The 15,583-nt window shown below is 46.3% G+C and overlaps 1 protein-coding gene across 2 annotated transcripts in view; it reads right to left on the minus strand.

Annotated features, from left to right (window-relative positions):
* The window catches only part of LOC120953008 (elongation of very long chain fatty acids protein 6), a 41,964-nt gene continuing 26,381 nt past the window's right edge, over positions 1-15,583 (minus strand). For both annotated transcript variants that reach the window (XM_040372655.2, XM_040372654.2), the window contains exons 3-4: positions 14,972-15,109; positions 1-5,148 (exon numbers count right to left, since the gene is read on the minus strand). In XM_040372655.2, the coding sequence (XP_040228589.1) occupies positions 4,512-5,148; positions 14,972-15,109 (775 nt within the window). In that variant the 3' untranslated portion in view covers positions 1-4,511. The remainder of the gene's footprint in view (positions 5,149-14,971; positions 15,110-15,583) is intronic.

Here is a 15,583-nt window from a genome sequence, read left to right on the forward strand (position 1 = left end):
TTTTTGTTCTTCTCTCAATTATATCTTACATATTGTTTAGGTGTACAAACAATATACTTAACAGAAAGGAAAGAAACACTAGCAGCAGGACAGCCAGAGCAAACGAGAAACAGGTTTCCGTATTTTCTGTGTGTTTGTGTCTGTGTGTTTTGTTTGTCTCATTTGCTATTAACTGCTTCAAAGAACAATAACAAACCAGTTACAGTATATGTTTTCACTTGTCCCCTCTTTCCGCTTCTTCATTGCTTGCAGTTTCATTTATATATTCCGCATTCGGTTTTTTTTGCAGGTTTTTGTTTTGTTTTGTTACATGTTCTCCCAGTTCTCTCATTCCCTTAGCGGGTTTTACTGTTTTATACAATTGTCACGGCTATTTTGTCACTTGTTTTGTTATGTTTCTATGTTTTGTTGTTTACTTGTTTTCGCTTTCTTTCTTCGGGGTTTCCTCTCTGTTAATTCCTACTTCTGTGTTCACACTCTTGTTAACATTTGTGTTTTGTTGTTGTTGTTGTTGTTGTTTTCAGTTGCTGTGCTGTGCTGTATAGTTTTTGTTTCTTCTTCTTTCATTTTGTTTTGTTCCAGTTGAACACAACATCTGTATCTGCTTCTCGTTATCTTGTTTCTCATTATCTTCTTGTAAATTAATGTTTTCTCTTTTTTTTTGCAATACTTTTTTTTTCTCTCTCTCTCTCTCTCTCTCTCTCTCTCTCTCTCTCTCTTTCAATTCAAGTCAAAACTCAACCTGAATGTTATGCTTCCCAACAGGGACACAGATCAGATTTGATGAGTTTGCACACTACTCATGCATGGTTGGCGCTTTCAGATGATTTATGATAAATAGTTTAGCTTAATGAGGTTGTGTTTTTCTTTCTCCAATGGATGAGCATGCTATTGCAAAGTGGGAATGCAGCTTTTCACGTAAATACCCCTGTACGAAAACCCCCAAAAAAGCGTGAATCTTTTCCATTCATTGTTTGCCTTTTTTTATCCACCCTTTTAACCGCTTGTTCTAAACACACAAACTAGGTAAGCCGTTTGAACGTTGTATGATCACGTTACACTCTAAATCTCGCATGCTCATTGCTCACACATTCCCATGCATTATGCAACGCAAGTATGCAATTATGACCTATCAACCATCAGCGCGCAAACAAACAAAAAATGCAGGCTAGAATAACCGTTTTGTGTGTATCGAACTGTGTGGCAAAATTGCAAAATGCGCTAATAAATTGGCCGCTGCGCTTGGCTGGCGGGATTTTGCGGGAACAGATAACACGCCCCTGGTGGTGTGTGGTTGGCATTGAGTGAAGCAATATTTACAGGATGATGCTGTGTATAATATGTTCGGCAAGCGGGGATGGATCGATCAGCAGATAATATTTTCATCGTAATTCGGCTTTTATTTCCATCTGCCCCCGGGGGGGGAGGGGGTTTTATTTTCCAAACCCCCCATTCGCCACACAATCTGATATTATGCTTCGCTAAAGAATTTAACGAAGCGATAATGAGTCTCCCCCCGTTGCTTGATCGATATTGTTCGATGATGCTCGCTCGCGCTCGCGTTTGGGATGAGGCAAATTAATTATTTACACCATGCTTCTTCGCTTGTGCTCGTGCTTGATGTTCGATGCTGATTCGAAGATTCTTCGGTGAACTGTGCTGGAACACCATCACATCACACTTTATCTATATGCTTCCCGAAAAGAATGATGATTTTTGAAGCAAAAAGCGTCACACGATCGCATTGCACCATTAACAGCACACGCAAACACAGTTTGCCTTTGATGCGCCTCCCCCCTTCTTTTGGGGTGTTTTTGAGCAGATTTTGTTAGTAAACGGACACGCGCTTTGTTTTTTTTTTTGCAGTAATCCAAATTTACGGAATGATGATGATGTGTAGGTAGTGTGTAGGTATGACTAGGAGGCAAAGGGGAGCTAAGAATCTCCTCTCTTTTTGCGCCTCTTTTTTATATATTCAAAGATCTATTTAGTTTTTAGAAAAAAAAGAACCACCACCAAAAAGATAAACGCATAAATAATAACATTGTTTTTTAATTGTTTTGTTGTATTTTTCCTGTTAAGTTTTGTTTGCTGTGTTAGTTTTCCCACCCACTGCTACTGTTTGCTCTTCTCTACTTCCTGCTCGAATTTGTATATGCAGAGTTTGTTTGTTTGTTTGTTTGTTTGTTGCAATGTTACTCTCCGTTTGTCGTTTTCCAGTGGTTTATTTTTTCTCTCTTTCTCTCTCTTTTCTATTATAAATAAGTCGAAAACAGTCTTTGCGCAGATGTTTCATGTGTTTCTGTTGTTCGTTTGTTTTCCCTCGTACGTCCTTTTTCTTCTTCTACTCCTCCTTCTCCTCTTCTTTTTCTCTTCTTCTTCTTCTCCTTCTTCTTCTTCTTCTTCTTCTTCTTTTTTTTCTTCTTCTTCTTCTTCTTCTTCCAACACTCCCACATGTTTAGGAGCACCCGGTGGAGTGGTATATTGTTGTTTAAACTACGTTAAACATACCCCGCGAGCAATTTATAGCTAACGCACTCTCCCCCACCTACCACTACAACCCGCTTCCTCTTCCTCCCTTATCCTCATCTACAACACAGCACACACACACACAAAGCCCATTTTAATTATAATTTCCCTAACATTTCTTCCCGATTTCGAGGGCATTTGTATCATTCCTTCATTTATTTCTACTTTTTCCCCTTTGTTATCCTCCTTTCTATTTGTTCGGTTTTGTGGAGTTTTTCATCCACTTTTTTTTTTTGTTCAATCACTTCCGTTTTATCTGTTCTTTGATTTGCTTAACCCCCCCCCCCCCCCCTCCCCACATAACCTATCTTTCGCCATGCCGTACACCCCCCGTGTGTGTGTGTGCTATTCTTAATATGTAACTTTAGATAGTATTTACCTTCCAAGAGCGGACGATGCTCGGGCTAAAGTAACAAAGCAGAAGGAAACGAAACTCCTAAAGCTGTGGAACGCCTAATCTGGGCCCTGCCTGTGTCTGTCTGTGTCTTTCTACAGCACTGCACTCCTTCCCGGGGGTCCTTCCTTCCTTCCCCTTCCCATCCGCCGCACGCATTCGCATTTACAAACTAAGTTCTTCGTCCTGCTCTTCGACCCGCCCAAGAAAACAAGAAAACTACGTACAATTATATTATTAGCTTCCCGAAACGATATAACAGGCGGCGAAAGGACAGGAGAGAAGAAGAAGAACAAAAGAAGAAGAAAAAAACGCAAACATATTTATCATACTTAATAATGTACAAATCATAAGACAAAAAAATTGCGTACAGAAGAGTGTTTTAGCTACCATTAGATGTGTACACTAAACAACTAAAAACAAAAAAGTAACCCCGTCAATCCCGAATCAATAGTTTGTTTGTTTTTTTTTTCTTGTTTTTTTCCCTTTTCATTTTTGTTGTGTCTAAAGTTCTGTAACTCTCCCCCCGTAGCCCGTTTCTCCCCCCCGCGCAGTGTGTTCGCTCTCTCTCCTCTCTCTGTCTTCCAGTTTCTGCTTTGTAAGTAGAAATGAAGTCATGCACCGTGTAGTACCGTGTGTGTTGATGTGGTTATAGTTCTTCGTCCTTAGAATTGTCGTCAGTGTCTCTCTCTCTCTCTCTCTCTTTCTCTTGGATTCGTCGCTTTCTGTCCGACGGAAGTGATCTCGTGTGTCTCTCACTAACTTCCCATTGTCGAATTTTGTGTGTTTTTCGTGCCAAACAGGAGGGCCATTCTGTTCTGTTCTAAGCGTTTCTATGTGTAAAACATAACCATCTACCCTAAACAGATTGCCCCCACCTTCCCTTCCCATCCCTTTCTCTCGATCATGTACAGAAGAGGGCCCACCATCAGGAATGCTAAAGTAATGCGCTATTGGTATGTGCTCTATTTGCTTACACACCGTGTTCGGGTTTTGTGTCTTCCAGGTGTGGCAACTTGTAGGGGGGATATATTGGGGCCGTTTGTTTTTGTTCTTTTTTGGGAAAAGTTGTAACTTCTTTCGAGCGTTTTGGTTGACAAGACGTTCAAGCGACTAAGCGACAAATGTAACACACCATTATAGCTGGCGGGGGGCGCCTACAGTAGAACCCAGAAGGTGGCCGAAACAATTAGCAACAGTGGAGCAAACGGTTCTCGGTGGTGCTGCTGCTGCTGCTGCTGGATAATCCCCCATGAACTGCTTTCGGGTGTACGGGTACGGGGGGGTAGGAGGGCTGAGGCTCCTGAGTGTGTCGCGACTGTATTGCCATTTGGAATTTGTTGCTCCACCCTCTAGAAACCCCCTTCCTTTTCCAACGCACAGAGCTCGAGAAGGAATGAAATTGAAATGAAGGAACTACGATGTGTCACCCACAACCACTAGGCATCGCCACCTACTGCCACCTTCTGCTGCTTCTGCTGCCCCCCTCACGCCCCCCCCCCCCCTTCTCCTCATCCCTTGCTACGCCTTTGGAAAGAAGTTTAGCCGCAAGGGGTCACTGCTCTTTTTGCCGGTGGTTGGGGCCTTTTTACTGTGCCTTTATCTTGCTGCTGGCCTGTCCGCCGGCGAGCAGCGACTGCACGTCCGACTTGCCGGTGAGCGACGAGCCGCTGTCGATGTACTGGTGGCCGCTGGTGGCGGTCGACGAGGCCGTCACCTGGATCGGGCGCTTGCCCTTGCGCGCGTTCGTCGAGAGGTAGGTCTTGTAGAAGAAGCGGGCGAACAGCACAAAGTAGCTGAAGTACATCGCGATCGACAGCTTGATGTTCATCTCGGAGATGTTGCACGAGTTTTTGCCGGCCGTCTGGAGGAACCCGTGCGCCCAGATGTTGATCGCACAGCCGACCACCATCTGCGTCAGCTGCAGCGTCGTGATGAGCATCGCGATCGAGCGCGGCGGCTTGAAGTTGAGGGCCCGCAGCGCGTAGTACGAGTACATGACCGAGTGGACGCAGTAGTTCATCACGATGAACCACCGGGCGGAGGCGGTATACTCGGTGTAGGAGAACCAGGAGTACATCAGCACGGTGATGTGGTGGTACCAGTGCAGGAAGATGAGCGGCTGCTTCCGCAGCACGATGAACACCGTGTCGCCCAGTTCCGGCAGCTTCGACAGCACGAACAACCATGTCCAGAAACCACTGACACGGTCGTGTTCAATAAAGCTGCAAATGAAGGAAAGGAAAAAAGGACATTTGTAATAAAGTTCGGAAAGAATGATTAAAGACCCTCGGTTAGGAAGGAGTGTGTGGTCGCTTTCCTTTATCCTTTTGCAGTGACTAATTGACTCATACCAACACTCTCTGACATGCAACAGAAGGTGCCATAATATCCGCAGGTGTCCTGCGTTACCAATCTACATACAAATGACTCCCGGTGTGGCGGGGTGGTTCACGCTTCGGCACACACTGGCCGCCACACAGCAATAAGGTAGCGCTCGGTCCAGGGCACACTGGACGGTCAGAAAAGCTGATTAATCGCAACAGGGAGCAGACGACACAGCGTGCGAACTGTGACGTACGTACGGAGGAAGGACGACGGGATTTCTTTTTGCTTGCTTTCTTTTGGTATTGGTTTCCTTATTAGCACTCCCACTATATTTAGAATTCACGTTCTCCTCCCCCAACAGAACGGTGGTGGTGCTGTTTCCGTTTCCTTTTTCGTCCAGTCGGTTTCTGTTTTGTAAGCCCCAACATGATCGTGTTTGATTAATAAACTGTATTTTGGCACAGTAGTCGTCAACTCACAAGGTTGATTAATGGCATGGACACACATTATTTGTTCTTATTTTTGCAAAGATTTTTAATAATTCCAGTGTGTACACAACAACTAAATAAAAGCCGAACAAAATGTATGATTATTCTGCGAATTGCTCCAAATTGTCAGTTGATTGCTCCAAACTACTGATGGGTAAAGTTTGTAAAAATTCGGAGTCGACTCCGATCCGACTCTGATAATTTCGGAACCGACTCCGGAGTGTAGTTCCACCCAGCATTATCCGTAGTCGTTCGGAACCGTCCGAAATCGCCCTGAGTCGTCTGGAGTCGTCCGGAGTCGTGCGGAGTCTTTTGGAGTCGGATTCGTCTAGTATTGTTCGGAGTCGTCCGGAATTTTCCGGAGTCGTTTTGAGTCGCCCAGAGTCGCCCGAAGTTGTTTGTAGTAGGAGTCGTTCAGAGTCGACCGGAGTTGGAGTCGTCCGGAGTCGTCCGGTGTCGGCTTGTATCGGCTCCTGTTGACTCCGACCAACTCCGTTTCCGGTTGACTCCGATCGACTCTTGACGACTCCGAATGACTCCAACTCCGGTCGACTCCGGACGACTCCGAACGACTCCGACTCCGGTCGACTCTGGACGACTCATACTCCAAACAACTCCGAACGACTCCGGACAATTCCGGACGACTCCGGACAATTCTGGACGACTCCGACTCCAAAAGACTCCGGACAATTCTGGACGACTCCGACTCCAAAAGATTCTAGAAGACTCCAGACGACTCCAGACGACTCCGGACGACTCTGGACGATTCTGGACGACTCCGACTCCAAAAGACTCCAGACGACTCCGGACGACTCCGGACGATTCTGGATGACTCCGAACGACTTCGACTTCGCGCAGAACTAGTGGTTCCCATTTTGCCGGAGTCAGAATCGGACTAACAATAGCCGGAGTCGGATTGGAGTCGTAGGTGCGCTCCAAAAAGCACATCACTATTTGTTAGATTTTAAGCTTAGAATTAATCAACCGATTGAAAGAGGCGAATGAGGCCAATTGGCTCAAAGTTTTGTTAGTCGTATTTGGAGCTGCAATAGAGACATTGGAAACACTCCGTTGAATGATTGGGATGATGGTTTAGCTAGAAGAGATGAACGTCCATCCAATTTTCGATGTCCGGCACTTCCGAAATAGTGCAAAAATATCATTTGCAGAAGGATTCGCTCGTGCCAAGGACCAATGACAGTGAGCGCTCTTTCTTTTTTGTAGAATTTCTGTCTCCAGGAAACGAAAGTAACCGGAACCGGTGTGCACGATCGTGACGGAGAATACTATTTTTGGAATCGTATATAATTCCATTCGCTGGTTTATTTGTCAATCAAACCTTATCGATTCAAACCCTTGTTTAAATTGTGCAAGCAGTAGCTCAGTTTTTCTTTCTCGACATTCTCAATTATCAACGAAAGTGTAAGCCGCATGTGTTTGGCCCAGTTTCTTATCAAGCGCTGCTTGTTTGCGCTGTGATTTGCCAATTGCATATACCCATATGTTTAACTTCCTTCCGGTCCAACACGTCGTCGTCGTCGACGCGACACAGACTAACTTCTGCATCATCGCACACGCACAGCAAGGTGTCCCTTTTATTAGCCTAGTTCCACCCTGGTTTAGAGAGGCGAGCCTAACGATGCTCTAATTTATTCATCACAGTTCATTAGGTTCAATAGACACCTCTCCCGATAGCTCCTGTTAATGATGGACCGGGTGCTGCTGGAGATTGTAATCCGACTATAAAATGAATATGAGCGCACGCTCCCATCCTCTTATCTGTCCTCAGTGCGCAATTACCACCGCATTACCAACCACGGACCGGGCCCCCGGTTGTTCGCTGAGCGGCTAATTTTATGCCCAACCGATTAACCCAACGATGACGACTGTGTGTGCTGTCTAGTCTGATCCAACAAATATCGCGTGTTTGTACTGGACAGGGGGGGTATTTGCTGAGATCATCTTACCTCCATCCAGCCCAGTAATGAGATATTTCGATGTTGTTAAATTCATACACACACACACTACTTTCAATCAATCGACGCCAGTGGGTGGTGGGTAGCTGTCCCCGGGGAGGGAGAATTTGATGTCATTCGATCTCTGCTTCTCGTTGAAGCAAGAGAGGTAGATAAATGACGATTGAAGCGTCGTTTACACCCTAACAGACATACAGCCATACACACGCACTAAGGGATAAACGCATTGACGTCAACCACAGGCCTTTGGTGTCTGGTCTGTGACACGGCCCCAGACGGGTTGTGTGATCCAGCAAATTTGTTGTTTAAAATACAAATAATTGGCAAACGGAAACGGAATGTAATCATACAAAAAAAGACGACTGATATCTGAGTGCGATTCTCTGCCCAGTAAAATTGTGTCAAATCATTATGAGACCCACAACCGTCATAAGAAATGTATCTTCCACGCTTTGGTTTCGAAGCTCAAATTTAATAAGAAATGGGAAGAACAAAAATAGGCGAAAAATTCAATAAGCAGAGTTTGTTAGCTAAAACCACCCTCCAACAGGAAGCTAAATTTAGCTGCCTCAAAAAGCACCAACTCTCTGCCTAAATTCATTTTCTAAACTTACTGTCCCTACTGTGTCTACCTCTTTCCGCATTATTCCCCAAAAAGACTTGTTTGTCCGCCCTCAGCTCAGGCAACAGCATTTCACCGTTGCTATTGAACGATAGTGTAAACACTCGCAAGCGCGGCCTGATGATAAATATTTGACTGCAAAATTGTTTCCGCCGAATGATTCTTCTTCTAAAGGCGTTTTCCTTTGCCCACTGGGAAGATTGATTGGTAGTCTACACACCGGCGGCAGACAGCCAGGACACACCAGGCACAGTAAAAGGGCTCTCTCGAAATTAATTTACCGCATTATTTCTGCCACTCCTTGCACACTCTGTTTGGGGGGGGGGGGGGGGGGAATATAGAAAGAAGCAACCGCACCGAAACACATTTGCTAGCGCTTTCGCTTCTACTAACACCAACTGTTCTTCCGAATCGTTGAAAAGATTAATCGTTTCCTTTCTTTCTTTTTTTTTTGCTATTTGCGCGCCTTAAGCGCCCGCGCAAGCACATTAATCTCGCCGTTTGTCCTTGAAAAGGACGAAGAACTATCCCCAGTGGATGGTGAAACGGTTCAGTTTTCGCTTCACATCAGGCCTTCATTTTCCGCTCATTTTCACCAATGAGCACCATGGTTTGAAAGTGAGAAAGGGAAGCGGCTTTACAGCAGAGCTGTTGTTGTAGTAGAACGCGCACCATCCGGTGCGCTCGACTCGTGCACGCCCCAGCAGCAGCAGCATCTCGCCCGGTTGACCTTCTCTGGTGGCGCAACTGTTTGTTGGCGCGATCAACAACCAGCTTCACCACCAGCTGATCGAAACGGTACACCGGAGAGGCGCTCGATGAGCGCAACAACCCCGCTGCAGTACGCGTGGTAAACACCCCACTAGGCTTCGGTTTGCCCGTTTATGCCTGTTTGCCATTCTCCGGCGGTGAGCCCTTTTACGCGATCATTCGCTGGGCACTGTGTGTGCTTAAAAGAGAGCCTGCCTTTGCCTTTTTCGCCTTCAGCTGATCTCTGCTGTGGTGGGCTTGCCCGTCTGTGGCTTAGGCAACCATCACACTCAGCTGCTGACCCCCTAGAACACACAAAATCGGAGTCAATCGGAGCAACTATGTGTATATGGCAAGAGGACTTATTGCAACAGCTTCCTCCTTTTTGCCCGAATCGTGTGTTGCAAGACACGTGTTACAGTGTAGAGAGAGAGAGAGAGAGAGAGAGAGGGGGAGAGCTTGCACATCGGTCGGGTAATTGCTGGTTAAGTCGGCTTATGAACAGCTCCAATTGCACAGATTGCACACAAACCGTTTAAGCGACGTCACACGGATTCTGGGGGGAGAATTTGTGCAAAAACTTTCCACCCTCTCGGGCAGCAGCAATGTTGTTGAATATGGAAGAGCAACTTACATATTTCCCCCACTCTCACACACACACACACCGTCGTTCCGCAGACCTTCACCTTCAGCGAAACAGGTTGTCCCACAGGTCCCAGGAACGCGGCGCACGTGGTGTGGCGGTTTTTGGTCGGTCCTAGCCCCATCCCATCCGCACACGCGCGTATATCAATCTCGACACAACGTTGCATTTTCACTTCCCTTACCAACCAGCTACTGCTGCTACTACTACTACTGCTGAAACACGGTAGCAGAATGCAATCGGTCACGGCTTCTCTCTCCCTCCACCGGCTCGCGTCATCGCATATCATGATTAATTTATAAATCAACAAACGGGTGCAATAAGGCTGGCGAGATAGGTTAAGCGCGCGTATAACAGTACAACAAGGAAGGGGGAGATTCAGTTTTATCGTTCAACTGACCATCACCACCACCCTCCCCCCCCCCCCCCCCCCCCCCCCATCGTGTCACTGAGAGATGACAAGCGTAAAGTGTTCACTTCATCCGCGGAAAAGTGTTTTTATTTTTGCACAAACCTCTAGGTCGCGCAGCTTTTTTGTACACCAGCACACCCGAGCGACTTTTTAATCGTCACGGGGGTCAGTTAGAGTGCAAATGAGATGCTGCCGTACGTATCAACACAACTTTAAAGCCTAGTGGGTTTTAGAGCGTATTAAAGTTGTGACCAGCACAGGGTTTGTTTTGCTGTGTCGGAAGATGAAACGGAAAGGGTTTATGTACCCGCGCATAAAGTCTTGCTTCCCCTTTTAAAGTGGCGGAAACATACACACACACACACCCACAAAGCTAACGGAAGTATCGCTCTGTTACGGTGCGGCCACAGGACAGTTTTTTTTTTTTTTTTTTGCTCACTCTACCACTCCCCCCTTATTCGGACATTCCCGTTAGTGGAGCGTCGCGGCAATTTAATTAGTGTGCGGCGAGTGCACTGACCGGCCTCTGACCTAGTAAGCGAAACAAGTGCAACTCTCGTCCCCAGCCAAAAAAAAAGGCCGCCTCGTTGACCCGGCGACTGCTGTGTAGTGTGTGAGCATGGCGGGGAGTGAGGAGGCGCCTTTTGTGGGGTTAATCCGGGGGTCAGGTGTGTGCGTGAATATGCATGCGCAAAGGATGCAACTTGTTTTTTGCAAATGCAACCGATTCGATTCGATTAAAGCACGTTAATTTGTGCATTTTAAATTTTGAATGTAATTAATTTGTACCGAATTTAGGGACAGAGTACACATTTCGCATCATATTTGAAGGCCTAGTTGTCATTCGCAATGCGCAAAATGTAACAACCACTTTCCTTGAACCATCTATATATGGCTATAAATGTAGCTCAATATAGTCGTGTTTTGAATACGCTGGGATATTCTGCCATTAAAAGCAAACAAGAGCTAATTAAGCTGCTAAACGGAGAGATAAAGAAAGAGAACAAACCCCACCAAATGATATTGGTTTAATGGAAAGTTCAATTCCAATTAGAAAAATACTATTAGAATCCAATAGTTTAATAGCGTATAAACCCTGTCTATTGCCACGCTCAATTGTTTCGAGACACGCAACTCCGTAACAATGACCGTTAATGCGCACACCGAGCTTAAGGCATCATGCTTCACGTGGTCGCTTCTCCTGATCCCATCATGATGAAGATTAATAATTGATAGATTAAGTTTATCTTTTAATATAATTTCCTGCCGCATTCATATTATCATGCTTTGCAGTAAGTCTGGACAGCAAAATTATCATACAATAAGGCATTATTTTATAGCTCTTATGCGCCGCAAATCAAATAGGAGGATGCTGCGGCGATTAACACATCAACCGATTCATAGGACAGCACAAGCAAAAAAAAAATCCCGACTTTGACGCATCTTTCCCTCCTAATCTGCATAATAAAGCACTCAAAAAAAGCGTTTTCAATTTAAAAGAGAGAAAACAGGTTTGGTTCAAAAATTGCCAATGGAAAATGTGTTCATTTCATCGAAACAAAATTGCCTTCACACAACCACCCGACCACTACTACCTCTTGACGGCTTTCTTTGTCGTCTTTCTTTGCATTATGTAATGCGTCCGATTGTCCAAATAATAAAACCCCTCAGCCATTTCACTTCATCCCCCCCACCCCCCCTCCTCCTTCAGGCGACGAGTGCGATAGTGTGCTAATTGAAAATAAATCAAACAGAAAGCAACGGACAATAAATAATCACACAACAGCATAACGGGCGGGCCGGCGCGCGCGTCCGCAAAGTGTTCAAGTTCAAGCACTTTCGCTTTTCCGCCCGCTTTCTGCAGCGGGCGCAGAAGCAGCCAGTAAACGCAAAACCTCGAATCCTCGATCGTCCTGTCATCTTGCCGACCGTGCAGGTTTTTTGTGTAGCTCATCTGCGCGTTGCTTTTGATGCTGTGTCCATGCAATGTTTCATGTTTTCGGTGGATTTACCATCACACCACGACGACCACCATCATGTTCGAATAAACAACAGGACAAAAAAAACAGTTCAGGCATTCAGATAATAAGACTGTAGCGTCCAGTAGGGCCCTCAGGAGAGGACGCCGTCATGTTTAACAAATGTGATCTTCTTGTTGTACTTTTGGGGTCACCACTCTTCCAGCACACACACTTCCAGCGCCGCTCTGCCAATATTAAAGCTCACGAGGTGGAAATATATGTAGCACCACCAAAGCGCGCTGGTGTGGTCGCGCACAAAGCCTTGGAGCCATGTCCCAGAGAAAACACACACTGGTTGTTTTGCTTTTTTGCTTTGGGAAGCTGTGCGTGTGTGTGTTGTGATGCTGTTCCGGTTATGGATTTCTGTGCTTGTGCGGAACGGGGGAATTCCCCTTTCTCCACGATGGCGGTGGGGTCACACGGGGTGTGACCAGAGAAAAGAGCACAAACAGCGCCGCGCGAATGACATAACACGCTAATGAATCGAGGCGCGCATTTTCTTCGCCTGACCAGTGGATCTCATCATCATCGTGCCGTATTCGCGCTGGTGGTGCGGTCATCGCTGCGGTCTTAGTCGTGGTGAAGATATGATTACCGAATCGCCACCGACACGCTGCATCCGTTTCAAAAAGTTCATAAAAGCCTAAAATTAAAAGAGCCGAATGAATGGTGTTTGAATTTGAAACGTTCGGTTGTACAGCTGCAGTTCTCAATCGGCGGGGAAGACCCCTCCGCTGAATCATATCAGCAAAAGGGACGGGGGCGGGGGGGGGGGGGGAGCGCACACTGCAAACAACTGACCGGCCATGAGATAAAGTGAAAGAAATGGTTTTATCGATTTTCGGTGGTGAATGGCTTTACCCTTTTCCACTGCCCGACAGACCGACACACAGACACGCCATCGCTGATGACACAGCTAAGGCCCAGCCCAGTTCGTCATATCCATTTCGTAAATGTAACGAACCGTGTGGTGGTGGAGTTGATTTTATTATTTTCGCGCTTACACTTGATTTAAAAACGGACAATCCATAAAATCAAAAGCACAACACAACGAACGAATTAAACACACAGAAGTTGTGGCACGTTATGCTACGTTAAGCTCGTTGCATTTACAACCGATCAAGAAGAGTTTTGGCAGCGGAAAGCGGATTAAAAAGCGTGTGTGATGTGCGCGCGCGAGTGCACGCGCAAAATAAAAACTGAATGTGGTTTAACCCGGTGCCGACTCAACCGGCCGAGTGGGTAAATGCCGTTATGCATCAAATAATTATGCATTTATTTTAAAACATTTCGCGTGGTGTTTGTTTGTTCATTTTTGATTGCCTCTGGAGAAGGCTTATAAGAATTACAAATTGGTACCAGTTCGCAAGACACGCGCAAAATATGTCATTTTGTGACGCAACGGTACATCCAAACCCCACACCGAGGGGAGTGAAAAACAAGACCATAATACTACACCTTTTCCCCAGCCCCAATCGCGCTCAATCGCACACACGGGGGCCCTCAGTCATAACGCGCTGTATCATCATAACGCACCACCAACGGTTGTGGTCCGGTTTATTATCTTCGCTCACCTTTGAAGGGCCTGCTCCTCCTGATCTCCTCCCTCTGCCTCGTGGCACAGGGAACAATTATCGGCTAGCTTATTAAAGGCTTTATGCGTCACACCAAAACGGTCACATTATTTATCATTAGCTTGTGCGATTAATTAATTGTCACCGTGGGATACCGACGGCCGTACACTACTACAACGGCACCACCACCCGAGCGGTGCCACGGTGGGTCTCTGTCCGGGATTCTCGGTCCAGAACAAACCAGCACATAATAAACGCCCTACTACTTACTTCCCTCTACTGTCATTAAATTGCATAATGGAGTGAAGCGAGTGAATTAGGTCCTGGAGCTGCCATCTCTTTACCGCAATCTCTCCGTTCCGCCGAGGTCACACCACACCACCTTCAATATTGGGCCTCACACGCTCGTAAATCAAATTTATTAGCACTGGAAAGATCCGCTTTGCTGGAGGAGAATCAAAAAGGTTATCGACTGTGGTGTGCCAAAAATCGACGCGTCCGGAATATGGCAGTAGTATCGATGTAACCAAGCGCTTCTTACAAAGGACCCAAAAGGATCCATGAACCATCCACAAAGCGGTCACTTTATCAAAAAGTTCCCCAAGGGTCACCACCACATTGGCTGATTGATAGTGGGGTGAAAGACAGAATGGCACAAGAAAAATCCGGTTTCCGGTAGCTTGTCCCACCGTCTTATCATCAATGCTTCAGCCCAGGATCCAGTGGTCTAGGTGGCTGTTCCAGTATGGTGCTAAAATGGAACCTTCGAAAACCCCCTTCAATCGCTAGATCCGCTTTCACTTCAGTGCCGGGGGGAGGTTCGTTGTTTTGACGAAGTTTCGGCAAAAGGTTCTGTGTAAGCTCACCAAGGTCACACGGGTTGGGTCGTGTGTGTGTGGTTTCTCATCAATCGTATGAGCAGCGTCAGCCAGATAAGACTAGACTAGACAGACAGAGAGTGTGGCCACCTCTCTTCGCTCCCGCCGCTGCCCAGAAGACCCCGGACGGCCTGAAGCAAATCAAGGTCACAGATTGTGCCGTTTTGGTAGACACGAACCAGCATTGTGGCTTGTCTAGGACCGATTTTTTCTAAAATTTCTCTCCACAATCTACGCCCCTCATCCGGGTTTGGGTTCTTGGGGCGTGCTTTTTTTTGCTTTCCTTGCGTTTCTGGTTGCTGTAAAAGGTGAAAAGATCGGTCAGAATCGGTGCCCGCCGGCCAACATGCACTTACCTAGGAACGCAAACGGAGTGGAAGAGCCCGTAGTGTCGGAGTACGTGTACCAGCTCGGGCGCTGTCCGGCAGGCCCCCATTATGCTGAACATTGCCAGTAGTGTGTTCCATATTGCTAGCAGCCCTCGCAGCTCGAATCTAAAAGCAAAAGTGGAGAAAAAAACAGAAGCAGGTGGGTTAGAGTGTGTTTTCAGGTTCAGGGTGTTTTAGTTTTAGCTTCTATTTTTGTTGTTGCTTGCTGTGGTTTATAAATAATGAAAAACAGTTCTCTGGTCGTTCGTTGTCGTATGGTACGAGGTAAGAGTCGTGGTCCTTTAGTCGTGAAGCTTTTTTTTGCCGGTATGAATAATTGAGTGCAGTTCAAACCCATTAAGCGACGACGGGCACACACATACACAGGAAGGGGTAGCAGGCTTGGAAGGCATATTAAAATCACGACACATTTACACCCTGCCGTTTTATGGTAAAATTATCCCCACACAGTAGTGCTGAAACATCTGCTACCAACCCCGAGTGTAGAATTATGACACGCTGGTGAGGATAATGCGTCCTGGTGTTAATTGATGTTCCATGGGTAAATTCAACGCAAACAGCAGTTATCGGTGTTGAAAG

The sequence above is a fragment of the Anopheles coluzzii genome, chromosome 2, assembly GCF_943734685.1.
Source record: "Anopheles coluzzii chromosome 2, AcolN3, whole genome shotgun sequence".
NCBI classification, from domain to species: Eukaryota; Metazoa; Arthropoda; class Insecta; order Diptera; family Culicidae; genus Anopheles; species Anopheles coluzzii.